Consider the following 27,116-nt stretch of genomic DNA (forward strand, 5'->3'; position numbering starts at 1 on the left):
TGATGTCCGACTCGTTTTATGAAGAAGAAAGCCTTAAGTTTTCAAAAAGAATTAGACATATGACCCACTATTCTGCTTCATAAGTAGGCTACCATGTTGCAATGACATGGTTTAATGTACCTAAACAATGATTACCAAATTTCTCTCTCATATTGCTCCTCATAACCACTGAAAACGGTCAAAACCGTCCCCACCGAAATCGACGCCTATGGCAAGAACATGCACACCTTCCTAGTCCCGCCTATGGCAAGAACATGCAAACCTTCCTAGTCTATAAGGCCGGCATCATACATAGCCTACATTGATTTACATATTTGAACGTTTCGTTTTAGAAAAGGAAGAAAACGTTAGTTTGTATTAAAACATTTATTGAGAAGAGAGTATACATACTGACAAATAGGTTTCAAGACATATGAAATGAACAATTTATTTGCAAATTATACTACCCATACAAAACAGTTTGTGTATGACATGTATCCAAAACATTTCAGTTCAAGAAAAAGATAAATAAACAATGCTAAAACCCTACACTTTTGGCAAAGTGCTGTATTATTCCAGTAAACTAAAAATCAACCAAAGCATAGTCTAAAATTTAGCAATGCCACAGAAAATATTCTTCACACATTAAACACAGAAAACATTTGCTACATTTCGTGTAAAAAGTTGACAGAGCAAGTGGCTCACAGAGACAAGGTAATCCTCTGTGCGTAGTAAAATTACATTTGTTTGTGTCCCTTTGGACAAATTTCAAGTTCTTCACGGATGCATTGTCATACTGTTCAACTGGAAGGCACATGATCCCCAAATGCATTTCAAGGCAAAATTAAATCCCTGTTGTGAATATCAAAAATCGTCTGACAGTAGACAGTATGTGTCTACTGACACAGGGAAAGAGGGCCTCTCCAGTATTACTCGAGGAATACGAAGAGAACCTTCCGTCCCTTCCATTCCCTTCGTCCACAGAAAGAAATGTCAGAAAATGCAATATACTGCTCAACGCAGACTGCAGCAAGCAAGAGAAAAGAAGAGAAGCTGTAGTTGTTTTCCTTGAGTTGCTCATGCATATAAAATGCATTCGGCTGAATGTCAGAGTTAATGAATTCAGTTTAATTCATTTAGGGGAGACATTTACCTTGGCAGAGTGATGGGAAATTTACAACACCAGGTCTCGAGCGATAAAGGAATAAGGAGTAAGTTCATTGCTACTTTAAATATTTCGCTCAGCAATGTACAACGTGTAACTAAATAAAACATGAAAAAGGCATATTACACAAAAAGTCACTACATTGATAAAAATTTAAATGCTATAACAGTTTCACTCCGTCGTCTACGTTTTTAACAGTCAATTAAGAGAAAGAGTTTGTTTCACAGTCCTCGGAGAAGCAAGCGTTTTTGCTTTCATTCAAAGTGTGAGATGCACGTTATGTTAAAGATTTACATCCATTACAAATATTTCCACAAGGTAACATAGACATTTACAAAGTTAGAGGTTTTCTAGTATGTACAGAGACAGTTTACCATCTGCAAGTAATCTGCATTCTTAGCAAAGAGCAAAGGTGAACAGTGATGACCCTGAGACATGTACTGCAGATATAGAGCAAACATGAAAAATAACATTTCAACACTTGATGTGTGTGTTTTTTTTTTGTTGTTGTTGTTGGTTTTCCCACCTGTTGGAAAATTAGCACTACACAGTCATACATCAAATCAATCACTAAAAATAGGAAAAAACTGCTTACATACATATCTATGCCAATAACACACACTCTTATCAACTTCATACTGATATGTAATATATTCAATATTTTTTTCTTTTGAAAATATTTTGGAAGTTTTTTTTTTTAAATATATTTTATATATTTTGAAATCTACTATAGAAACAAGGCTTTTAGTGATAATAAACCCAGTATACTTTACAATTTTTTTAAAGAGGAAAAAAAACAAAGAGGAAGAAAGCACTGATCTACAGAGTCACAGGCAGGTTCCTTCCTAACCATAAAAGTGCTGCTGATGATTTCATCACTGATGTGATTGAAATTAGTATGGCTTCAAAAAAGCAAAGAAAGCGTCAAGCTGCCTACACGTGCTCGAAACAGAGCACTTACAACATCATGCTCACTATAACAAAACACTTGGTTATTCAACCTTCATGACATATAACATAAGACCGAACATAACAGATGGAGGAAACACGTGATGCAGACACATTCAGGTAGAGCGGAACCTGCCGTGAAGTAAAGTGACCTATGGCATTGATTCTAAAGGACTCCGTTCCTTCTGGCGAATTCTCCCAGTGAGGAGAGGGCGGCGTGCGGGGGAGGACGGGGGAGTGCAGTGGGGACCGTCTCAGTAGTTGTATTGCCTCTGTCCTGGCTGGTGAACGTAGCCTCCGGTGGCTTTGGCCTGTCTGGTTCCGCCTTCGCGCAGCAGGTTGAGGCGGCGAAGGGCGTTGCGGGACAGCTGCTGGCGCTCCACATTGTCACGGATGCGCTGAGCCAGACGGACGTTCTTGGTCTGCTTCAGAAACCCTGCGTGAGCAGCGACCAGAGCGGCTGCGTAGCAGCCAGAAGGATGATTCGGCCGACGCTGAACTTCAGATCTACAAAGCCAAACAGAATCTGTCAGATTCTAATATAACATTATATAACAATAGAAAACTCTGAATCTGCCCTTTACCTTAAAATCGATGGCTCACGGGTGGCGTCCTTGGCAGGTCGTTGACGAGGGCTGTGAACGGCGTACACGGACATGCTGGGGTGCTCGATCAGCAGGTTCTCCAGAGGACTGGTCTCTAGCAGGACCGGAGCTCTGCCTCCAGCCATGAAACATGGCGGAGGGGTGATGAACCAGCTCTCTTCCAGCCCACATGCCGCCTCCAGACGCAAAAAGTTGCCGTCCTCTGCGTCGGTGTCTGTCGCTGAATCCAGAGAGGAGCAGGAGGAGCAGCGCACAGGAGAGTCCAGGGGAGCGACATTATCAGAGCACACATCCACCAGATCATCTCCACACACACCTGAGCAGGCTTTCGCTACAGAGAGGATGTACAGAGAGGATGTTACTACAGTGAAATTACTATCTGAATAAAACTCCATTCGCACTGTTCACAACATTAAAGTTGTGATCATCTTTTCTTTCCTATTGTGTAGTATATCGGAGCTTCTCGAATTAGAAAAATGTAGGGCAGGAATTGATTTTGTCCATTGGGAATTAATTGGAGTATTGGATCATTGTAATTTTAAAAAACAAATAATGTACATGGATAAATTATTTATAACGAACACTGCAATATCCCATGAAATTTTAATGACACCTTGAATCACTTGGCTTGTTGAGGAGAGGTGTGCTATTCATTTTTGAAGTAACTGAAGGAGTACTATATATATGTTTAAAGTCATATGTAGGGAGGAGATTATCGCACAAAATGACTTGGGACAGTAAAAGACTGCCTAGAATGACCTAGCAAGCACCTATCACCATCTTAACAACCATACAGACCATCTTAGCACTGACTAAGAATAGCATTATAAAAAAAAAATTATATTTCAAACTTGTGAAGTAAATAAAATGGAACCAAAATTCAGCACTGGATTATATCGAAAACATCATGTCACTGGCTCTATGGAAAACAAGTCATGTGTATAGACAGAAACGAAGAGAGTCAATATTTTTGCCCACACTTCATTTCTTTTTGTACTCTTTGTGGCTCCTGGCAGGTAACCAAAACTGGTGTAAACAGCTGGCTTTTGGGCAGTCTCTGAAGCATTACACTTTCAGTGGCCTCTAGATGGCAGTGTGATTGAACAATCCTTCACTCCAGTACTTGGACTGACCAAACACAGCAGAAACTTGACAGCCATCACATGCAGTTCATGTGACAGATTTGAAAAACAGTGATAATAATTCATATATTTGCACTAAATGTAACAAGACTAGTCACTAGAAAGTCCCACACCCATAGCACTGATGTTATAGTACACACAGAACTTCCTTGCATAGAGCCACACCTTGTTTATCTGTAGACTTGCAGCATCCTGCCAGATGACATCGAACATTTTCTCAACTCAGCTGGTTAGAAAGCTCTTAACCTTCTTATGGCCCTCTTCAATGTCCCTGAGAAGCCAGTTAACCTTTAATCCCCTCACCATGATGGGAAAATTCTCACATAAAGATATTTCCATCAAGCTATATGGATATGAAATGAGAGCAATGTTTTAAATCTCCAGTCCCCTCCTGTCTAACTCAGCCTTCAGGCAACGATTGATGTTTGTAATAATTCCGTGTTCAAGGCCTACTCTCGTTATGAGCATAAACGGTAACTTAATCGGTCCTATTTTTACCGCAGACCCCATCTAGACACTTTTGTCTGACAAGCTTGTTGCCCATAAACATGTCTGTCTCCTCCTGTCCTAACAGAGGTAAACTGGGCCAACCAGATTGCCTTGCACCTAAAATATTCACACACACACACACACAATATGAGAAGGCCTGTATTTGGGCAGCTTATGAGAGGGATCATGTTAATGAGGGCATTGCATCTGTGCCAGGTTTTACAGAATCTGTAACATGGCTCCAGCTGACCATGTCATCAGTTATCAACTGAGGTGAGGTAGGGTCATATCATGCATAAGAGGACGTTTGCATGCCATATCTGCACTGATTTCCGTGGGAAATAGGCAGGATTCTGTTGAATGCATTTAAAATTCAATACAAGTTGCAGTTTGCAATCCCTTTTTATTTCAGAGAAAAATTGAATATTCTATGAGAAAAATGTAGAGCGAGACTTGACTTGATTTCTTGAAGTTGGAAATTTGGGGACTTTGTTCTATGCATTGGTTGTTGATTCGATTTTGAGATGTGGGCATTCCACTAAAAATTAATCATTTACAATAAGATCTATAACATGCGTTTTTATTTCATGCCAACTTTAACATTATCCCATGGACTATTCGGCTTAAGTGACGTAAGCGTAAAAAGAAATGTAGAACAGCAAGTACATTTTGATTAAATTTAAATGTATAAATTTAATTTATATAATTTAAAACATGGTTGGAATACCATGATAAATAAAGGTGTGATGAATGATTGATGAATCATTCATGGTACGGTAATGAACGTGCATTAAAAATGTAAAAGGTTTTCATTTAATTTTCATGTTGACTTTGAAAGTGTCAAACGAAACTGAGACTTCTTGATGCAAACCAAGCCTGTTCCTATCTGCATTTAAAAAGAACACAATGTCCATTTTTCACTTTGCTGATCAAAAACAAGATAAGATGCAAGATAAGATCTCCCACCTAGATAATCGACCAGAATCCACTCATCGTCCTCCTCCTTCTCGTTGAAGTCTGGATCCACAGGACATCCACTGCCCTCCTCCAGAGAGTCTCCAAACAAGATGCTGGTGAACCTCTGAAACATGTTTTTGTCCCGGGCAGAGGCGTGAGGCTGGACAGTCCTGCTGGGAGTGGGCGAGGGCCGAGCTCTTTGGTCATCAGCTGCGGGAGCCGCTCACTGAGATCTTAATAAAGGTGCTGAAGTGCATTAGTTACTCCTTCTCAGCTGAGGAACACCTGATGAAGTTCAGCCATTGCTTTTGTTGATTGTGCAAAAACAGGCCCTGGAGGACAAGCGAGAAGACAACATTGTTGTTAATGACAATGTAGACGCAAACAGCACAAACTGACCAGCCTTCAAGTACACAACAATTACTGGTGATGAGCAGGTCATGTTCTGTTGCGATTAGCAATAAATTACAGGTTCACGCTTATAAAAGACAGACGGATATTCCTGAAAACTGACCAGCCAAAACAAAGCAGTCTAAAGTGTCTCTGCTGTCACAGATACTACCTGTCCTCTTCATGTGAAGCTGATGCCCATGATAACTGATCTTTGCACAGTTACACCCAGCCTAGTTCAGGACTATGACTCATGAGGGTACCCTTTTCTGTTGTTTTGCTTGCGACAACAAAGAGAGACATCTGTGAAGTGAAGGACTACAAACTGTTCTTCACCCCACAGCATTATTGAAACAAGACAACCAATTCATACTCCCTTCCCCACCTGCTCATATAGTCATGGCAGCGGTCTTTGTTTGTGTGATTAGGGGGGTGGGGGCTATTATGGGGTCACATACATATAATAAGCACCCTTCAGAACCCCAAAAAGAGGATTATAGACTGACAAGCAGCGATAAGCAGTACCGGGATGGCTTTGTCTCAGCAGCCTAGAGGAAAACTGTATGGCTCAGAGCCAGAGGTCAGATTTAATTGTTTAAAAATAACCAATTTTTTTACTTGGGTTTTTATTCCCAATATTTAGGAGATCATTCTATATATCTAATATATCTATATATTCCTCAAAGCTAAGAGACTCAAGCAAAAGTTTAAATTTGCTGCCCGTTTAATCTAGTCATCCATTTAAAGGTGATGTACAGACTATAATAAAATACATCAAATCTGCCCTAATGTGTACAGATTATACAGCCCACTACAGAAAAAAGTCATTTGTAAGGCTATTGATTCTACATGTCAAACGAGCAATAAAACAAAAAATGCAAATGCAAAGTGCAGTAATATAGTGCACATTAATCTGATTATGCCCATGACATGACAATGGCCCCATTTAGGCTGAAAATAACAATGCAATTAAAGCAGAATATAGGCTACTGGAACTGCACTCGCTTCTGAAAAACCATCTTAAACCAGCCTATAAGACTGGCCTCCCACCCTGGCCAAGATGGTCCTCAGCTGGTTTCCTCACCAGACCTGGTGAAAAGTGCCCAAAACCCTTCTAAAACAAGTCAAAACCAGCAAACCATCTTAGACTGGTTTAAGCATTTTTTACAGCAGCTTGAACGTACAATTACATAATTCACTATGTAGAGTAGAACACTGCTCATATTTCAAAATTCATTCACAGCTTTGTTCAAACTACTGGTCGACACTGGCAATAAATAAATATATAGATAAATGAAAATAAAATCGTAGAACAACATTTAATGTCGAAATAAAGAAAATCAGCGTCAAAGTTGACATATGGAGAGCAGGAAAACAAAATACCTCATACTTAAGGTAACATATAGCCTAGCTACATAAGATAACACTCATAAACAACTAAACCCCTTAGCTGATAGACTATTAATCTGTTAACAACGCAAACATGCATTGGGTAAGCAATTGGCACTGGGACATCGAAATTTCAAAGATGCAGACATATACTAAAGCTACATTTGACCCAAACACACAGAGACTGGCCGGGGGAGGGATGAGTGTAACCCTACACCGACCGACTGGGCGGAACGAGAACCCAAACGCTTCAACTGGCTCTGCTGAACAAAGCTTAATCCGTAAAATCCAAACATGCTCACATTGCAGAAACAAGAGACACAGACAATAAACATTTCAGATGGCCTGCAGGCCTTGACAGGTTGTGCAGAGCGTCGATATATTTAAATGCAATTTTTTTACTTTTTTTTTTTTTTTTTTTTTTTTTACATTTACATTTCTTTTTACAACCTCTATTGATCAAAATTGATGAAAAATTCGCAGTATTCTTTAAGTCCGGAACTTTTCTTTAACGAATTAAACCAGAATGTCTGTCGATCAACAACAAAGAGGTTTTAACTCACCTGCGGCAAAAAGTAATGTAAACAGGAAGAGGGTTGACTTCAAGAACAAAAACAGATGAGGTAGAATATTTGTCGTGCGATATATAAAAATATATAAATACAATTCTTCCTGGAAGAAATTAAAAGTTTATGGACCCTTTAGTTCGGAGTTTCGCAGTCGGTTCTTTTTCTTTTCTCCTCCGAGGTCTCAACTGCTCCCTTTGTTATTGTTGTGGAAAATTAACAGCTGATCGGTCGTTACGTCACCGAGGACGGCCCACAGGCGGGGCTTGTCGGAACCCTCTCAGCCAATGAAATTGCGCCCCTGACTATGACTGACTGTCACCAACGCACGTGACCCATCCCGAGAAAGGCAAGACCAGGCAGAGCACTCCATGTTAAGGAGTGTCACCCACTAATTGTTGGGTTGTACAAAGTTTTTGAAAATATGCTTTAAATGGTTCTTAACTTTTAAACCATTTTTGACTGGACATGATTATGTAAATAATAAACAATAATCTTGTCACATAGCATAACTGAAATGATTGGAATTTTTTCACTGATGTTCACGTTTAACCAGAGTGTGATTGCTCTAAAAAAAAATTCAACTATGTACCTTTCTCAATTTTCATCCTACTAAACAAACTGCAAAGAGAGCAGCAAAGTATAATGTACAGTCAGTCAGTCAGTCATGAACCATTAAAATGCATTTATTTACTTACCACATAAATGGATGTAAAATATAGACTTGGTTTTCATTAGAATAGAACAGCTTCATCATATAGAAATATCTGAATGCCACAATTGACTAATCAGAATCAAGTATTCCAGGGAGCTTTCAATAATTAAAAAGCTTAAGCAAAACTGTCATTTTGGGGTACATTGTAAATGACATGTTCTTTTTTTGCCCCTTAAGTTAAGTAAAATGTGTAAAACATTGAACAAAACATTGAAATCCTTCCTTTTGAAGATGTAGGTCACCAGTGAGAGGCCCGTTCAGCAAGTTTGAACAAAAGGACTTGCACTCTGGTGAGTCATCAGATCTAATAAAGCAATCTAAACATGTTATTGCATCATTCATATATCCATTATATTTACAGATAGCTACACTAATCTATATAGCTAATATATGCATTAAACACATTTATGATTATGTATATACCACATCATAGAGAGTATATTTATCAGTGTGACTAATCTTTGTACCCTTTGTCCTGTCTTCCCTCAAAATGTGATGGATGATGTTTTCATCGGGATGGAAAAAAATTTAACTTTCTTTCCTGGTTTGGAGATTGTCTCAGACAAACCTTTTTCTCCTTTCCTCTCAAATCAATCTACTTCCACTCTTTCAGACATCAACACTGGTCCTGGCTGTCTGAATACAAGAGGGACAATCTTTCTGCTGGATAAATATTTTCTATCCATCCATTTTCCCACTGTAGGATGACGTGAGAGTGAATCAATGTTCTCATGTGCTGTCATCATGTTTTTCCCTCCATTTCCTTTATTTACCCTCCAAAACAAGGCCATACCTGCTCACTCTGGGTTAAACCATAAAGATAAGCCACAACCCACCCTGACCTCGACAGGCCTTGTCTTTAAAAGTGCTGTCAGAACACTCATTTAACTAACTTATTAAAACATTTGTTGACTATTTGGAAAACTATCTGGATAAATGCATGCTATTTATATCTTTGAGTTTTTTTTTTTTTTTTTTTTACAAAAGCTATAAAATCTCATTTAAATATTATAAATATTATTTGATAATAAATAATTTAACACCTATGTGGTGATTGGGCCAGAGAGGTTTTTCTTTTTCTCAAAAATATTAGTTAATGTTATCGCATTGGACTAAAATGTACTGACTTTGCTCACACAGGGTATAACTATATATACACTTTCCAATTTTTTGGAGATAATTTTTTCTACCTTGTTCCCAGTCAAAAATGACCAGCCTACAAAAAATTGCTTATAAATCTCTTGTTATGCTATATTATCACCAAATATTGGATTCAATCTTTTTGTCAACTTGTTTTCTTTCAATTAGGACAGGTTTTGTATTTCTTTTTGGAACTCATTGATCGTAGGCCTCCTTGATCTGAGCATAACAAGAGATTTATAAGCAAAACATTTTTCGGTGTATAGGCCCAGTCATCTTTGACTGGGAACACCACCAGTGTGACTTTGTTCCATTTTGTACAAAATAAAAGCATTTTAAACAAACTTCCTGGTTAAACATTAAACCACACTAGTGTGATACATAGTGTAATTTTTTTTATATATTTTGTTGAATATTGACAAATTTATCCACAAATAATGCTTTTTCACTCAAAAACTGAGGTGCAAGCTCAGATCAACGAGACCTACAATCAATCCGTTTTAAAAAATAAATACAAAACCCGTCCTAATTGAAAGAAAACAAATTGACAAAAATATTGAAACCAATATTTGGTGATAATATAGCATAACGAATGATTTACGAGCAATTTTTAAAAGGCCGGTAATTTTTGACCGGGAACACCAAAGGTGTTAGTACATACAGGGTTTTCAACCCTGTGTAAAGTGTAAGTGTAAAAAAACAAAAACAAACCAAGATCATAAAATTTAAGTTGTGATTGATTCTTATCAAACCCTGCTAAAACAGAACATATTGTTCATGATGATTCCACAGCATTCTTGATATAAACAACATCTACAGTGTACGCTGTTCAGAAGTCCATTTGACACTCTGATGTAATTCTGTTAATGTTTAGGGCATGTACCAAACTTGTTGTGCAACAAACCTTAGTCATGTTAGACATATTTGGTTTGAAGTCAATAAAAATAAAACTGTGAGCGATAGAATGGATAAAAGTTGTGGTCCTTATATGTATATTCTCAGTGGTAACCTTTTTAGGTGTCTTAATTTGATGTTATACAAGTGTTCATAGGTGACTGAACTAATATACGTCACAGAATCCTTGTGACATTTTCAGAGCCTCTTTTTCTGATGTAAATAAAAGGCAAAAGTGGAGTGTGACGGGGAGCTTAATCACAGAAAGCACTAAGTAGACAGACATGCTCTCTGAAAGAATACTTCATACTTCATGTTACTTAAGGTTAATCAAAGCAGACTGAATTTTTTTTGGTAATTGTAAACATCCAAATGTCAAGAAGTAAGAGTTCACTTGCAAGCAAACCTGTCTGATACCATCTGTACAACTGTGATCACATTGCAACACATTACAATCCTCATTAATATCTAATATAAATCAATGAAAATGAAAAGCCATACCACATGCAGACTGAAACTTAGCATTTAAAGTGCCTAAGGTCCATATTTGACTGTTTGAGTGGAGGGAGATCATGAGAACAGATGATGATGATGCAAAGAAGCTTACAGTGTGACATCTGGGTAGAGGATTGCATAATGTAAAGAGGACAGACAGGTGGGAGGCACAAGCGCGAGCAAGTCAGTGAGCCGCCAGCCGTGACATCCTGTCAGTCAGAACCTGTTGGTTTTGTGGTTGTGCAAGTCTATCTGTTATTTTGAAGACTGCATTAAAGTCACTGGGAAACGGAAGTTGCGAGTGCGACCGAGTTTACTTCAGTACTGTGACCTATGATTGTGACGCATTTTCCCCGAGTGAAACTGAATATTGAATGAGAAAAATAGAGGGCGTGGCTTGTTTTTTTAATTGATTGGATCTAGAAAAGTCCTTTCAGCTCGCTGTCAGAGCTCACAGGAGACTGACAGTTGGAGGAAATGTTCTACCCAATAAGCCTTCAAACTCACGTCATCAGAGAGGGAAAGCCATTCCAGAGGGGAAGTGAATGAATGAATGAATGAATTGAATGAATGAATGAATGAGTGAGTGAGTGAGTGAGTGAGTGAGTGAGTGAGTGAGTGAGTGAGTGAGTAAATAAATAATGCTTTAATGTAACGCTTTACTATGTACTACTGTGCACCAAAAGCGCTTTAAAATCATATCAGGGGGGTCTCCTTAAACAATTACAAAGACAATATTTTTTTGTGAATCAACTTGCACCGATGAATTGTTCACCACAATGTGCACTAACAAAAGTAAATTTTGTAAATTTCATGCTGACTTTAAGGCCTGTAAAGAAACTGCAGTTAAAATGTAGTAGGAATCCTGCGCCTCTGGAAATATCTCTGCATACCAAACACCTTAAAGCATGTAGTAAAAAATGTGATGGCATGATGCGTCAAGTTGAGACCTGAAAAGCCCTAAACAACTTCAAAACATAATCATTAAACATGGACATAATGTATCATTACACCTCCTTTACACTGGTATGCTTTAAGGTGTACAGTATTATTCTTATACTTTTGTTATGATAGTGTTTTCTTTAGGGCTTGAGGAAAAATACCATATAAAACTGTTTAGATGAAGAAAATGCAGTGTAAGCGGTTGATTAATTTGACCCCATCTTTAACCTTGCCAGATGCAAAATATGACAAGCATATGGGTTTTGAGTCATGCAGCGGCAAAAAAAATTCAGACGATCATGAAAAACAATGACAATCAATACAAATCATGTTAGTGGAAATGTAACATAAATGGCTTTTATTATTCATTTTGTTAGTTGCAGGTGATCTGATTTTGGACCAATGGACTAGCTGTTATTTTATTCACAAATTGTTTTTTTGTGTTAGAACAAATTTTGCCCGCATATTCCCCAGGAGGTTTGGGGAATATCAAGTGGCAAACAATGCTAATTGGAATGACAGACAGTTAAATATTACTGACAAACTAGCAGAGATAACTTCTGAGTAAAAGCCTCTTCATGAACTATCATATCAGTGGTAGGGCCTACTGTTCTGTGTAACACACCTGTGAAACACCTTTTCCGTTGAAAACACCCAAAGATAAACCGGCTTTTAACTTTTCTCTGGAAGAACACACCTTTCATTTGCAGCAATGTGTCCCTTATTGACAATACAAATCCATTATCTATTCTATCTGAAAACATATAAAACAGCAGTGCATTCGATTATCAGCCTGAACAGTATAAAACAGTAGTAACAAATATATAAGCTGAAATAGTCAATTAAAGCCCAATTTTATCAACTGATCCGGTGCAAGGAAGATACAAATGACGACTGTTTTGTCAGGGCGCTCAAGAGAAAACAAGTCTTTTTGTGCACAAACACATACACAATATAAAAATAATTACCATTTTGTACAGAAAAATCTCATAGTTCACATTATTTTGGAACCATTTTGTTTTTTACATTCATTTGAATTTGAAAGGTTAAAAATGAACCCAGGAGCATGAACAGGGATACAAGTAATCATCCTGGCCTTTATTTATGAGGACAAGAGGGATGTTGCCTGCTAAACAGGTCAGGCACATAGGTTAGACTGTAACTAATCTCAATGTCAAGCCAATCTGACAGCAACCAGATGATCTGAATGAGAGAGATTCATAACAAAATAAGGTTGAATAACAATCAAATGCATGATCGCTGCATCAAATTCAACGAAAAACCTACTACCATTATTTATAATGCATGTTCTTTTGATAGCAATTTCTGTTGTTTAACAAAAGGACACACAACAAAAAAAACATCATGACCGAACCGGTGGGGAGAAACAGGTACCCTTCTCTAACCTGTGTGGAATCTGCTCGCTTGATTAGATTTAAATAAAAAGCTACATCAAAAACCTCTATTGAAGTGCATTACTCTTAGAAGGGGATCAGCACAGAGGTCGTTTGCAGTGAAGATCATATGCAAAGCAGGAAATGAACCAGGTGGAAGTTAATAAACAGTCAAATGTACCATGTTGCAGACAAATGCCTTTCACTATTTAAAAGATATTTAACTCTATAAATTTCTGGGCAACATTTCACCTCAAAATAACAACAAATATATATATATTCTGCATGAAGAAATTTGTCTATTTTTTTTTTATTTATTTTTTTGCACTGTAACAATTTTTTTATGACAATTAAGCACATTTCCTCCCAAAATTCTCATTTTCATACTGTTTCTGGGTGTTTTACTTTTACTGTATTTTTAAATCAGCACAAATTAAAGAAACTACAAGTACTACCAAGATGTATAAATCATTTTGTTAGTTAAACACAATTTAGTAAATATATAATGTTTGTGTGTGTCAGTCATGAGAATTTAGAAATGTTCTATTACATTGATGAAAACTGGGCAGAGGAAAAATGTGCTTAGTTGTCATTAAAGTAATGTCACAATATGAAAAATGTTAATGGTCCAAAATAGGCTTCATTTTCTATAGGTAAAAATATAATTACTGATTTCGTTTGATTTTGGGGGTAATGTTTTGACAGGTTTAATGAGATTCATAATTCCACTTGCCTCTATGTTTGCTTGTGAAATTCTTAAAACAAGACAAGCCTAAATCTATTTAAATGCAAACAGGAAACAGCAAAGGAACAACTAACCCAAGTAAATGTTCCTCTTCTATAATATGTGTGTCATGTATCAGAGCTAAAACAGAACCTGACAAAACACGTTGAATCCAAAGCCTGGTTTCAGCACAGAGAAAAAGAGCAACTTTGTGCTAATGTCCTTCTCCTGCGTTTGAGCGTGTAAACAATCCAGGCCTTGATTTTTTTTCTTTTTTCCCCTAATGTGTTTCTATGGCTGGTTTTAAGTGACAACAAACAAAACAACACCCATGATAAAGCTGGCAAGGCGTTCACAGAAACAAAAGGTCTGACGGTAGAATCAAAATAAACTGAATGACCTCTGGTGAAAAATCATTCAATAAAACTGTTTCAAAAATAGCAGTTTGGCAAGTTCCAGCAGGAAGGATTCCGCAAAAAGAGTTCATAGTTCAAAACGTGTCTATTCCTATGGCAACAGGTGGAACAACTAGGCCATTCTGTCAATAAAAAAGGCTTTTTTTGTGATATTGCTCTTTTTCTTGGTTCTCTTCTCACCTAAAGACCAAAATGAAAGGCTTCATTGAAATATTACACATGGATTAAACATGAGAAACTGGTTCTTACATTGCTAGCAGCTAAACTGTAGTAAAAACCCAAACAAACAAGAACATGTGCTAAAGGCAGTCAAACCGCACAATCAGGGCACTTGGCATGTGTGAACAGAGTTGGCTGGCGTCTACAGACTAAGCAGGGGCGAATATGAACGTACCGAGGCGCACAGACAGCTGTTTAGATGCTAACGCCCATCTCATTGTGCATCATCGCCAATTTGGATGGCCCAAATCCGAGGACGAAGAGGCCCTTCCAAAAGCTCACCGATTCACAGCATGAACAAACCCTTTCCTAATGAGGGCTTGTGCTGGCTCTTCTCTCAGCCCTCTGCTGTTGGCACACTTGCGTGAACCCGCACACATGCATGCACGCATTTTGAAACATTACGAGGAGCCTTCCGAGTCAGAGTCTTCTTGCTGAAAGAGAACTTTCCCAGACTCTGTCCCCTGCCCTCTTCCTCGCTCCGCGGACCCGTTGATCTCTCCCAACGGCAAGTAGGAGTAGTCCGCCCTCTTTTTGCGCGCTTTGCATTTTCTGCACGTCTGGATAAGGTTACCGGCGAGGCTGGCCAACAGCGACGCTGCCAGGATGGCGCAGACAACCAGCCAGCTTTGTCTGCACACACATAAACAAAACACTCTCAGGGTGAGGAGTTGCACTTTGACCTCTGACTCCACCGCTGCTGCCCACAGCCTCCACAAAGCACTTGACTGCAACCATGGAAACACTGCACAATCCCTTACTTGCATGTGAAAGGCTGAACTGACTAATAAATTCATCTGTGCCACTCCGCTGCCACAGAGCTGTTTATCAGTACAGTCTGGGCACTTGGTTCAGACTTGTCTGAAAGCCCGTTCTGCTAAACACGGGCCTGGAATTTGTTAGAGTGAATTTCCTTGGTAATAATCAAGTTACTCAAACACGCAGATAGGGAATGGTATAATGATAAGTTATTTGAGATAACAGATTTTTTTCCCTTTGTTGTGGAAACTGTGGCTTTAAGGCATAGGAAAAAGCATGTCATTTAATTGTACCCGACTTTAGATTTAAAAAAAGAAACATTTCCACTCTAAAATTAATCAGATGATCACTAGAATGTTTTCAACAAATGCACCAAGCAATTGATTTAATTCTTCAAAACCACCTGTTTTAAAACAACAACTCAATACTTCATATTCAATTAAAATGTATATAATAAAACAAAAAAACAATAAATATGTATTTAAAAATATATGATTTATATTTTAAATGATTGAATAATATATATTCTAGTCTATATAAAATATTGAGTTGTGGTCTTCAAATATATTATATTTTCTGAGCCAATCATTTCAGCTCCATCACAGAAAATATAAATAAATGTTTCTAGATTTTTAGACACTTCTCTCATTTTTAATATGATTATCACCTAGAAACACCAGAAAAACTATATGTCTGCTGCATTTTTATATATATGTTATATTAATTATATTTGTTTATTGTAATGGAATGCTATTCTTACATATTTATGATAAATATTTTACATGACAGTACATATATTTTTTGTATCTGACTATATTGACATACTAAGTCATTAAAAGTTGACCAAATGATTTGTCCTTTGTCTCAAGAAGCAGTGAGAGGACTGTTGTTATGGGGTGTGTGCGTGTGTGTTTGGAGCACTTACTCAGATAAATAGCGTCTGGGAGCATGAGATTCCTCCTCTTGTCTCCATTCCCTCCACATCTGGGTAGCCAGACAGTGACCAGCTAAAAGTATGTGGGGAAAAAACACATTTTTGAATCAAATCCATTTGTTGGGACAACAGCTCTCCTCTAAAGGCATATTTTGCCTTTTCCCCCTTTCCTAACTTCAGATGTAACTGTGGGAAACAAAAGTGCAAGTGCAACTGTTTTTGTTGTTGTTGTTGGTAAATCAATGCTGTGTGTATTACTATCAATGAAATTACTGTTTTTGATGAACATCTAAATGTGCCTCTAGAGTAAAGGTGCGGTCACATTAGCGAAATTTCAGCGAATTTGCATGTGAAAAATGAGTGACAGCTCTTGCTGCACTCCTTACTGTCTACAGGTCTAATACAGCTTGTGTTGCCCCATTATTCAATAACAGCTTTTGGAAAGCCTGGGTTACATTGTGCAAGATCAGGGACCTTGTTAAAAATAATGAGTTGTTTTTGCAGTTCCAAGTTACAAAAAAATAGTCTTTTTGGGCTGACATTTTGAAAATTACATAGTATTTGATATAGTATGATTTCATTATTTCTAAACCTCTAGGAAAGGTCCATCTGGATTTCTCATGATATGAAATCTTTCACGTGGAGTGAATAATGGAGATGGCTGTCACCCTGGCCTGAATACAGGGAGAGATAAGCAGAAAGCCGTTCACGTGCACAGCAGACGGGAGATTCCAATCGTAATGAGCCCGTGGAGTCAAGTGAAGAGCTGTTCCTGAACTCCAGAGCACAGGGGGTTCAGGGCCTTTTATTTCTCTGCAGGGAAGCTTGAGAATGCATCTTCATCTCACATTAGATGACAGAGGTCAGAGAGTTAAGATAGAACGAGCTGACAGGTTCTGGTCTTGACAGATTCTATGTCGCAGAGGTCATCACTAACACAAGGGGCTGTTGGGTAGACTGTGATTCTCCAAGGTCTCTTTTCTCAACCCCCCCCCCACAACCAGTAGCTTTGTTTATCAGAGACTGTTTGAGTATGTGTGTGTGCGCAAGTTTGAGTAGAGAGGCTGCAATCATGTTATGGTGAATGAGCAGACAGAGAAAGAGAAAGGAGATTTTTTAAGAATGTCGGTAACCAAACAGTTAATGGGGCCCCATTGTATTTTTTTTTCCATACTATAGAATTCAATGGGGCCCATCAACTGTTTGGTTACCCATATTCTTCAAAATATCTTCTTTTGTGTTCAGCAGAAGAAAGAAATTCATACAGATTTGGAACAACTTGAGGGTGAGTAAATAATGACAGCATTTTCATTTTTGGGTGAACTATCCCTTTAAGCTTTTTTTTTTGTAATTAATTGCATAGCCCTAGTGAAAACATTTCCAGCGAATCACAGAAAAAAATGGAAGGCTCATATTTCAGACAACTGGCGTGCCATGTTCAATAGTAGAGAGTGTGGACTGACACTAGCATTCGCACACATTTAGAAGGGCAATGAGGAATGCTGACGGTCAAACTATAAGGGTTATGTGCTGACGAAGTGTGAGCATTAAACTGATCTATAGAGACGTCACAGGGGGAATGTGTTGTTTACATGTCGTGTGAGTGCTAATAGGGGCTGTACCGCACCTCTGTGCAGACTGAAGTTTCTTTCCCCCTGGAATGTGGTATTGCAGCTTCCAGTGACAGAGTTGCATGGGCACATGTCGTGGCATTGGCACGGATGCTTGCAGTTCAGCCCGTAGAATCCAAGAGGGCACTCTGGGATGACAAATAGAGCATGGTTAAAAAGTTAAAACTATTCATAGAGTAGATCTGCACCAAAAGAGAGTTGCCTACTTAGGCACTATATGTGCACGCTCAAAATTTAAGCTGTTTCTCACAGTACTCAGCAATATTAAGCTGTTTAATATGATATATTTGACCAAAATCTGCACCACTGCATGCATCGCTCATGAATAAGCTACATGGTATTTATGCTTATATGAGTATTGCATTGTTAGATTAGCAACATGCTAATGTTAAACAATTGGAATCAATAGAACATGATTTCACCAAGTATAACATCCTTGTTTATCCTGGAACAACATTCCAATCAACCAATCAGATTTAAAGGAACAAGTTTACAGTTTTTGTCAAGTTCAGGCTTACAACCAGTGTTAGGACCTTCTACATCAGTGTTATTCCCCTATCATTTCCCTCTGATATTAGGGATAACTTATGAGTAGGGTTATGTTTATGGGTAGGGATAGGGTTAGGACTCAATTTTCAGACAGGAATGTTGTTCCAGGACCAACAAACTATGTTGATCCAGGAACATGTCTTACTTGGCAAAATCACCTAATTTGTGCACTGCCATTAAGTTACTGAACAACGTTTCAAATCAGTCAAATCAATGTAGAAAAAGTAATTTATATTCAATTTTATCCAGTTTTATCCAAAACAACTTGTGTTGCACTCAGGGTACATGTAAAATTTAGGCATCTCCTAAACATTTACCTGGAATTACATTTATCTCCTTTATTTTCTTAATACTTCCTTGCCACATTCACCCGACTCTCAGGACACTCAGTTGCATGTTAAATATGTTTATTAATTGTGGATCAATTGTTTATATACTAAAACCGGTTGAGATAAGACTGCATACCTTGCTCGCAGGAATCTCCATGGAAACCAGCAGGACAGGTGCACCGTCCGTGGACGGGATCACATGAGCCTCCGTTTGTGCATGTGCATGTCTGATTGCAGCCATCACCATAGAAACCTGCCACACATACTGCAAGGATACAGATGTTGTTCACTGTATTAGTATGAGGTACATTCAGATGAACATACTGGTTTAGAATCATTACAATTGTTGACTGAAACAAATATGTTGCAACCAATAGAACACTTAAGTAATGATCTCCCAGTAAACAGTCAGTCAGAGCTTTATTTGATAGATTGAAAAATCTGAATATGTGTGACAGCCAAGCTAACTTTGCCTTTACCTTGGCTACAGTTTAAACTCATCCATCCAGCATCACACACACATCCATCTGTTCAGAGACAGGGATAAGAAGAGAGAAATAAAGAGAATGGGGTTATCCAAAAATACTACCTTTAATGCAAGAGCGTTTTCTTTGTCATTCAGTAACTATAAACAATCTGTCAAAATCTAGAGATTTTAGAGAAACTAATTACAAGCATATAGGAAAATAAACTACAATAGAACAAAGACATAAATTGTATAAAGTAATCAAAATGTAGTGATGCACCGAAATGAAAATTCTGGGCCGAAACCGAAACCGAAAATTTAGAATGCTCTTGGCCGAAAACCGAAACTGAAGCCGAAAATGGCTTCTTTTAAAAATGTATATATACTGCTTGAATTTAATGGATCTGAAATGAAAAATCACAATATAATAATCAAATTTTATTAACAGTTACATAACAAAACATAAAATATTTTTAACAATAAATATAAATAATAATACCAAATAATATTATTCTTCAAGTTTTATGTTCCATCAAATAAAATAGTTTTTTAAAAGTTGTGCAAAAAAAATCCACAATTTTCGAGATTTTTGCAGAATTAGGACGACCGTAAAGAGGGCGCACAAGTCAGCAATGTGGACTGCCATAACATCAATGAAAAGCATTACTGAAGGCTACATATTATGCACTATATTATGCAAAAATAGGCTGTGTGTGTGTGTGTGTGTGTGTGTGTGTGTGTGTGTGTGTGTGTGTCAGAACCTGCAGTTGCTGTGTGACGCGCGTTCGCTGCGAGCGTATACTGTAGTGACGAGCTGGACGCGCTCCGAGAGAAGGCCGTTAAAATCGATTCCCTATTTTCGTTTTCGAAACTTGTGTTGGTTGGTCCGATTGATTGTGCAATAAGTGACAGCCCTTTGACATGCTTAATCTTTGATAGGCAGACGCGTGATAACAGCTCGACCGTGAGTGAAACCTAAGCGCTTGCGCACGGATGGGAGGGGCGGGTGACATTCATTTTCGGTTAAACGTTTTCGGCTGTTTTTTTTTATTTCGGCCCGAAACCGATAATGCCATTCCGGCCGAAAATTTTCGGCGGCCGAAATTTCGGTGCACCCCTATCAAAATGTATAAAACACACGATATAGTCTTCACTGTGTACATTAAATATACATTTATTCTTATTAAAGTTACAAAAGTGATTCAGTCAAGAACAGTGAGATATTTTCTCTTTTTTGTTGTTTGATTAAAATTAATAACGACAGCAGGTAAATTTGGATGCTGTCACTTTAAGAGCGACTGCACGGATCCAATATACTAGTGCGCTTTCTTTCTCAACTGTTTACATTCACTTAAGACATAAATGACTGTATTTACCTGCAAAGACATGGTCACTTTGACACTTAAGTATGTGTATTTAACCATTCAAGCCCAATTAGTCTGCAAAAAGCACTCAAAAAGTGAGTACAGTTCTCACGCGGTTTATAAATAGTGGCTTCAAGTGCGTGCGCCTCTCAGACAGCGCTGAGAAACAGCATGCGTATAAAGCGAAATGAGTTGTCTTTCGCTGCTTACTGCACTTCAACGGTTTAAAATCACTTGTTTTTAAACCGCAATACCAAAACCACATGCAAATGATAAGCTTTTGTGACGGCGTAGCACAGTAACGTCACGTGATTGTAACCGCGATAGAGACGATAGTCCAAAATCTCTACCGGTTGACAGATTTCTACCGGTTAATCGTGTATTCCAGTATATCGCCCACCCCTAATTACAAGGCATAATTAATACATTTAAAAAATATTTCTATAATGTATTATATATATATATAAAGTGTTATTATATTTTCCTCTTGTGATCTAAAGAAGTGTGAGAGCGACTCACTCTCAGTGCAGATCCCGTGCTCTCCGCATTCAGCCTGGCATATGAGTTTGGCACATCCTGTCCCGCTCCAGCCCTGCTGGCACACGCACTGGCCCTCCACGCAGCGCCCGTGGCCACTGCAGTCCTCCGGATGGCACAGCCTCTCATGAACACACAACACAGTGGATACCATCCTTGGGCAGCGCCACTCCGATCTTGGTACGCTGAAGGCGAAAATGTTGTGATCAAATTGACAAATGCACCACACTGTTGTTTGTATAATGTATCTGTGTATTTTTGCTGTTGCTTTTACACACCAGTGGTCTGAAGGGTAATTGGCCAGGGATCCGTTGAGGATGTAAGTGGCCGAGCCGCCTCCATCCAGATTAATAGCGTTAATGACATGCTGATCCTTCAGAAACTTTGCCACTTGCCAGAGGTTCATTCTGCAAAGACATAGTTTATTAAACACACATAAATCAAACTGAAAGTGAACCTCTGGTATACAGTCCAAATGCGCACTCTCCATTCTGATTTAAATGGCTCACTGTGGTTTGAATAAACTTTTTAAAACTAATCTGAAACGTATGAAAACTAAGCTAAGCGGAAATCAGAGAATACGAATGATATGCAAATTAGCCATAATAATGGTCATTTATATATAGATCTCGTATGTTTAATTTTATGTAAGTGCAAATTTAAGTGAGTTTAATCAATTGACCCAAACTCAGAGAGACAAGACCGCTCAAAAGTTTGGGATTGGTACGATCTTTTAAAGTTTCTGAAAGAAGTCTCTTATGCTTAAACAGGTTTTATTTAATTGATCAAAAAACAGTAATATTGTAATAAATTATTACAATATAAAATTAATTTAACAAAATGTAATTCATTCCTGTGGTGGACAAACTGATTTTTCAGCAGCCATTACTCCAGTTTTCAGTGTCACATGGTCCTTTCAGAAATCGTTCTAATATGCTGCTTTTATATGGTGCTCATTTTTTATTAAACATTTCTTAATAAGAATTGTGCAGCTTACTATTCTTTGTGGAAACCAAGATACATTTTTCAGGATTCTTTGATGACTAGAACGTTCAAAAGAACAGCATTTATTTGAAACAGAAACCTTTTGTAACATTATAAACATCTGATCACTTATTGACTCAAAGTATTAACCCCCCCCCCCCCCCCCCCCCCCCCCCCCCCAAAAAAAAAGAAATCTTATTGACCCCAAAATTTTCAAAAAGTAAATTATCATGTTTTTGCTGCAAGTAACCATGAGTAACATTACAAGTGCACTAAAGCGAAAATAGAAAATAGAAAATAAAAAGATAAAGTCTTGAATATGGTCTCACTGGAAAAATGATTGATATCTGGCTTCTTTTGCTGCTTCTTGATCAATAAATCATTCTGGTTTAGTTTGTGTGGTAGCATGCACAGAGGGAAGAGATCAATGTTTACAGTGATAAACAGCTGACATCAGCTCAGGTTCAAAGTCCATTCTCACCCTCTCGTATGCGTCTGACCATCGACGTGGAAGAGGATGAGTTTCCCCTCTGCATCGTGACCCACCGCCGTACGGGCAGATATCACATCCACAAAGTCTCGAAATGTTCCTGCAACATAAAAGATGAATGACTTATTAAATCTTATATTATAATATTTGAGTATGAAGTACCTGAAGTCTGAACTACTGTTGAAAATACAGTTTTTTTTCTGATATAGACTCTGGGGTCAAAATATGTTAGGGAGCCAGATAAACAAGCTTATTATATGGTCACACTTCAGACAGGATCTTGTCAAATCTTACCGGTCTCCTGTGTTTCGTCACATTCTGCCTGAATGCTCTCATTGATGTAGATCTCGCCGTTTCTCAGCAGCCAAACCACCCCACTGATCAACTGCACAAAGGGATTTACCTCATCCAGAACATCATCTTCAGACAGGTAACTAAAAATATACAGGGAAAAAAAACGTAAGAAAGAGGGTGAGTGAGAAAGCGCAAGTGAGATGGATCAAGATGAGGTGGTGCAGCCTGATGGTTAAAGATTTGGGCTGATAACTAAGATGCTGTACTGTAGGTTCAAACTCCACAAGGGGTACTGCTCTTGATCAAGAAAACACCAAGAATATGTTTGTAGGTTTCTTTGATAAACAGAAAGTTCAAAATAACAGTGTTTGTTTAAGATGGAAATTGTAGAGTACAGTAGAGTACATCACAACCCAACAAAAACCACACCTGACAGATTGAACTATGGAAGGAAGCAATGAAGGCACTTTCAACAACGAATAAATCCAGCAACTTCCTTTACAAAAAAGGTTGATGGTTTGGAAAGGCAATGAAGTATAAATACTAGCACAACCCAAGGCACACGGACAATTATATGCTACTAGCTACTTACTACTATATTACTGCTAGCTAGACTTTATTTTAGTGGGAGAGAATGAGCATTTTACTTCACAAATAAAAATAAAAAAAACTGTATATAAAAACAAATATTTTTTTGGTCTGTTTTGCCAGAAGAGACTGTGTGTCTGTTAATGCTTAACTTTGATTATATACTAGTTCACTCAAAGCTAACAGACATGGACTAAAATCCACAAAATGTTTGTGACAATGTCCAGAAGGTCTTTCTCTAAAATAACTGTATTGTAATTCACTTTGGATAAAAGCAGGAGCTAAATGAAAAATAAGTAATCAGCAAAAAGCAAAGAAAAACATTTGATTTGCTAAAGATTATCAGTGCCAGTAAAGCCACACATAAATTTTACTGACAGCAGTTATGCAGTTTTAATTCCTTAAAGCTCATCCAGGTGAATGTCCAAATATGCTATGTAAACACCTTATCTAACACCAGGCTCTTAACGTCATAATGAATGACCGAGACACCCCGGGTACATGCAGTTCAGACGTACTGGCTATTATTAAGAGCACTGGTGCGTTATGCAATATTGGCATGTTTTTGTAAGGTTTCTATTTTAGGAAACAGATGTTCTAAGGGCCCTGTGTTCCCATGACTGACTTCCTCCCAAATTCTGCACCCATATTCAGGTTGAGGTTAGTTCTGAAGGCAGCTACAGCACCCTAGAGTGGAGAAAACCACTTACTTACAGACATATACTAACATTTCACTGAGAATGAGGAAGTGCACTTAAGTTCACTCTACTAAATAAATATCTTCTTTTGTGTTCCACAACAACTAAATCATATGTTTTAATGGTGAGAAGATATTGACAGAATTTAAATTTTTGGGTGAACTATCCCTTTAAGAGTGCAATACAGATATAAAAGCACAGCTTAATTATAGCCAGGTCAAAAGTACACCAGCACCCAACCAGGAGAGACTAGCTCTATTTTCTATTGTTTCTTCGGTCTCCACACAAAAACAAACCCTGTGGTGATGCAAAACATCACGAGGGCCAGGAGAAAGACTGCAAAGAATGAAACCTCAAGCTATGCCCTTACCCAAACACTAGTGTCCCATCCTTTCTGATGCCAAACTGAGCATTTTGAATTCCTCCACTGTTCCTCACCAGCTTCCCATCACTTACAACATTCCCTAAACACTGCCCGGTTTGAGTGTTAAAGTAGCCTCCATTCTGGGCGATGAGGCACTTTCTAGATTTGGCAGTGAGCTCCACCAGATCTCTGTGATTCCGCTTGCACCCTCCAGGGCCTCCTGGTTCCAGAATGGACACGGATCTCAGTGGGTCAAGCACCTCTGTGATATGGCCAATTGCCCATCTGTGAGCACCAGAGTCATCGGCGATGTCGGAGATGAATATATTTGACTTGAACACTGGTGAGCTCGAGTGTTTGCTTGCTGCCCAGGTTTCGTGGGTTACGTTGCCATGGGCGATGGGCTGACAGTCTCTCACATGGCGGTGGGAATGAGATGGCCCGTGGGATTTGGTGTAGGGTAACAAGAGGTCATCATCCAAAGAATGTCTGTCAAGAAAATGTGGAAAATTATCATGATTAAATCAGAGGAATAAACAGCAAATTTAGTTTTTTAAGCTAATTAGGTTAACTTGTGTGATACGAATCAAAGAGATGTCATAACTGATTCAGAGAGAACAGATCCTCAACCAAGTTGTACAAAGTAGCATGTGGATGTTGTTCACTGTTTTGCAGCGCAAGCACATTTTCATGCGTACATGTTCCTTTTAAAGAAACCTGCAATTTTGCATTTTTCTCAGTCTGAACCTAAGACAATGTTATCTGAGGAAAAAGTAAAATCAATTAAGGAGCAGCAGATGTTTAGTCATGCAATCCTTATGCAAGCCTGGGTTCAGTGTGTGGTTGCTTGGATCCTCTTTCACTATGCAAATGCAAGATGCAAATTATCTGTAGATTCAGTTGGAGTAAAGTACTGTACTGCAACTATTTGTACACAAAGCTTAATGAAACTTAACCAATAATGCTTTAAAAATAAATAGGCTAATTACTGATCTGCAAAATTATCTTAAATTTCTATATTGTGATAAAAGTTCAGAAACAATTATTTTAACAATGTGTTGGAGCAAATGCACACCTTTATGATGTGTAAGCTAGAGAAAAAATCTTTATAGAGGCAAAGTATAACGGCACACTCGCTTCAGCATTTTATTTATTCCGACGTTTCCGTCAGAATAAATAAAATGCTGAAGCAAGTGTGCAGTTATACTTTGCCTCTAAAGAGTTAAAAATAAACAGACAGCAAGGAATGCTGATTAATTAGGTACCTTTAAAATAAAAACTTTAAAAATTTAGGATGCCGTCACTTAAAATTGACTTTGTAAATAATTTTTGTGAGTTAAAAGGTCTTAGTGTTTCAGAAAACATTAAAAAGCTTAACATTCCATTTCATCTTGTGTTCTATATTTCATTTGGAACTCACATGTGAATGTCTTATACTTGACATACATTTTTGCAGCATCCCTGCTTGTCAGTGTAGTGAGGCCAATAAGCATTGGCATCTTTCCTGACCTCTGGTTGTAGTATGGATTACATCTTCCAAACTGGCATAGGATAATGTACCCAAATGCCTGACTTCCACAACAATCTATGATTATATTCTTCATCTCTACCCTCACCGCTTCTATCCTTCTTGATCCTCAACTTCTTTTCTTACTACGACCTCATTTTCTGACGAACTGTAGTGCCTAATACTATCATCAAGACTTTCTGGAAAAGCACAGCTTTTCCTCTCTGTCTTCTATAAATCTTACTAACATCAACCTACAACGCAGGATTTTTTTTTTTTTGATCTTTGAGTTATTGTTTTTGCAAAATGTGCATTCAAAATTACCAAAAACTTTAAAAGGCGCATTTGAATGTAAAATTATGTTTTTAAATGGAATTTATATATATATTCTAATCTAAAATGAACTCACTAAGTTGACTCTGACAGCATGTGACCAAACATGTGCTAATGTCTCCCTCACTTTCTTGTTGCCAAAAATGTAGGCTAAAGCACATGGTAAATCGTTTTTATTTTATTGGTTGAAGGGGATGTAATATGATATTACTAAAGTTATTATTTTATTTCTTTGGTTGAACATTATTATTGTATTTTAAATGCAATTTTCTTAGCGCCATTTATAAATGACGATGTCCCATAGAGGGTTAAGTCTTTTAGAATCAAAAAGGCTTATTGCAAGAGATTTGCAAAATAAGTTAAAACAACAAAATACATTAACTTCAAGAAAAACATCTTACAAAAATGTTTCTAAATCATTTGGAAACATTATACAACTTCAAGAGTTTGATCACAACTGCACTACATGATGCACGTCCTTACCGGATGTCTTTGCACTGGCACAAATATACTCCTAGACATATTAGAAACAAAGAAATCTGATCGAAATTAACAGACGATGTTGCCATAAGACATATGTATAACACATAAAAATAAAATAAGTTACTATCCCGTTTCTATATGATTGCTTCGATGAACGGACTTTCAGTTGTGCTGGTCATATGATGCAAATCACATGATCAAGCCAACTGATCTTATCTGTCAATCATTTATTCTCCC

At 37.9% G+C, this 27,116-nt stretch overlaps 2 protein-coding genes across 3 annotated transcripts; both read right to left on the reverse strand.

Annotated features, from left to right (window-relative positions):
- Positions 1-351: 351 nt before the first annotated feature.
- On the reverse strand, positions 352-5,617 carry tp53inp1 (tumor protein p53 inducible nuclear protein 1). Its single transcript, XM_084089895.1, has 3 exons — positions 5,295-5,617; positions 2,677-3,028; positions 352-2,599 (listed from the first exon to the last, which is right to left on the reverse strand). Exons 1-3 carry the CDS (start codon positions 5,416-5,418, stop codon positions 2,347-2,349), a joined length of 729 nt encoding a protein of 242 aa, XP_083946021.1. The 5' UTR covers positions 5,419-5,617; the 3' UTR covers positions 352-2,346.
- Positions 5,479-27,083, reverse strand: nagpa (N-acetylglucosamine-1-phosphodiester alpha-N-acetylglucosaminidase). 2 transcript variants are annotated; one of them, XM_084089874.1, is made up of 11 exons: positions 26,880-27,083; positions 24,563-25,045; positions 22,907-23,046; positions 22,604-22,712; positions 21,417-21,545; positions 21,121-21,323; positions 19,251-19,298; positions 18,908-19,036; positions 17,890-18,021; positions 16,254-16,335; positions 5,479-5,617 (listed from the first exon to the last, which is right to left on the reverse strand). In XM_084089874.1, exons 1-11 carry the CDS (start codon positions 26,963-26,965, stop codon positions 5,581-5,583), a joined length of 1,578 nt encoding a protein of 525 aa, XP_083946000.1. In that variant the 5' UTR covers positions 26,966-27,083; the 3' UTR covers positions 5,479-5,580. The 2 variants fall into 2 exon arrangements, with proteins under 2 accessions (XP_083946000.1, XP_083945999.1); XM_084089873.1 differs by lacking the exon at positions 5,479-5,617 and adding an exon at positions 12,148-15,202.
- Between the last annotated feature and the right edge of the window lie 33 nt (positions 27,084-27,116).

Source organism: Abramis brama (genome assembly GCF_963993115.1).
Source record: "Abramis brama genome assembly, chromosome: 17".
Classification (NCBI taxonomy): Eukaryota; Metazoa; Chordata; class Actinopteri; order Cypriniformes; family Leuciscidae; genus Abramis; species Abramis brama.

What these genes read in the sequence shown, in the direction of transcription:
- nagpa (XM_084089873.1), bottom strand. Translation starts at nt 26,965, where the DNA reads ATGGCAACATCGTCTGTTAATTTCGATCAGATTTCTTTGTTTCTAATA. An exon ending in TGCCAGTGCAAAGACATCCG is followed by an intron (nt 25,046 to 26,879) that starts GTAAGGACGTGC and finishes TTTTCTTGACAG; the next exon opens with ACATTCTTTGGATGATGACC. An exon ending in AAACTTCAGTCTGCACAGAG is followed by an intron (nt 16,336 to 17,889) that starts GTGCGGTACAGC and finishes ACATACTTTTAG; the next exon opens with CTGGTCACTGTCTGGCTACC.
- tp53inp1 (XM_084089895.1), bottom strand. Translation starts at nt 5,418, where the DNA reads ATGTTTCAGAGGTTCACCAGCATCTTGTTTGGAGACTCTCTGGAGGAG. An exon ending in GATTCTGGTCGATTATCTAG is followed by an intron (nt 3,029 to 5,294) that starts GTGGGAGATCTT and finishes TCCTCTCTGTAG; the next exon opens with CGAAAGCCTGCTCAGGTGTG. An exon ending in CGTGAGCCATCGATTTTAAG is followed by an intron (nt 2,600 to 2,676) that starts GTAAAGGGCAGA and finishes TTGGCTTTGTAG; the next exon opens with ATCTGAAGTTCAGCGTCGGC.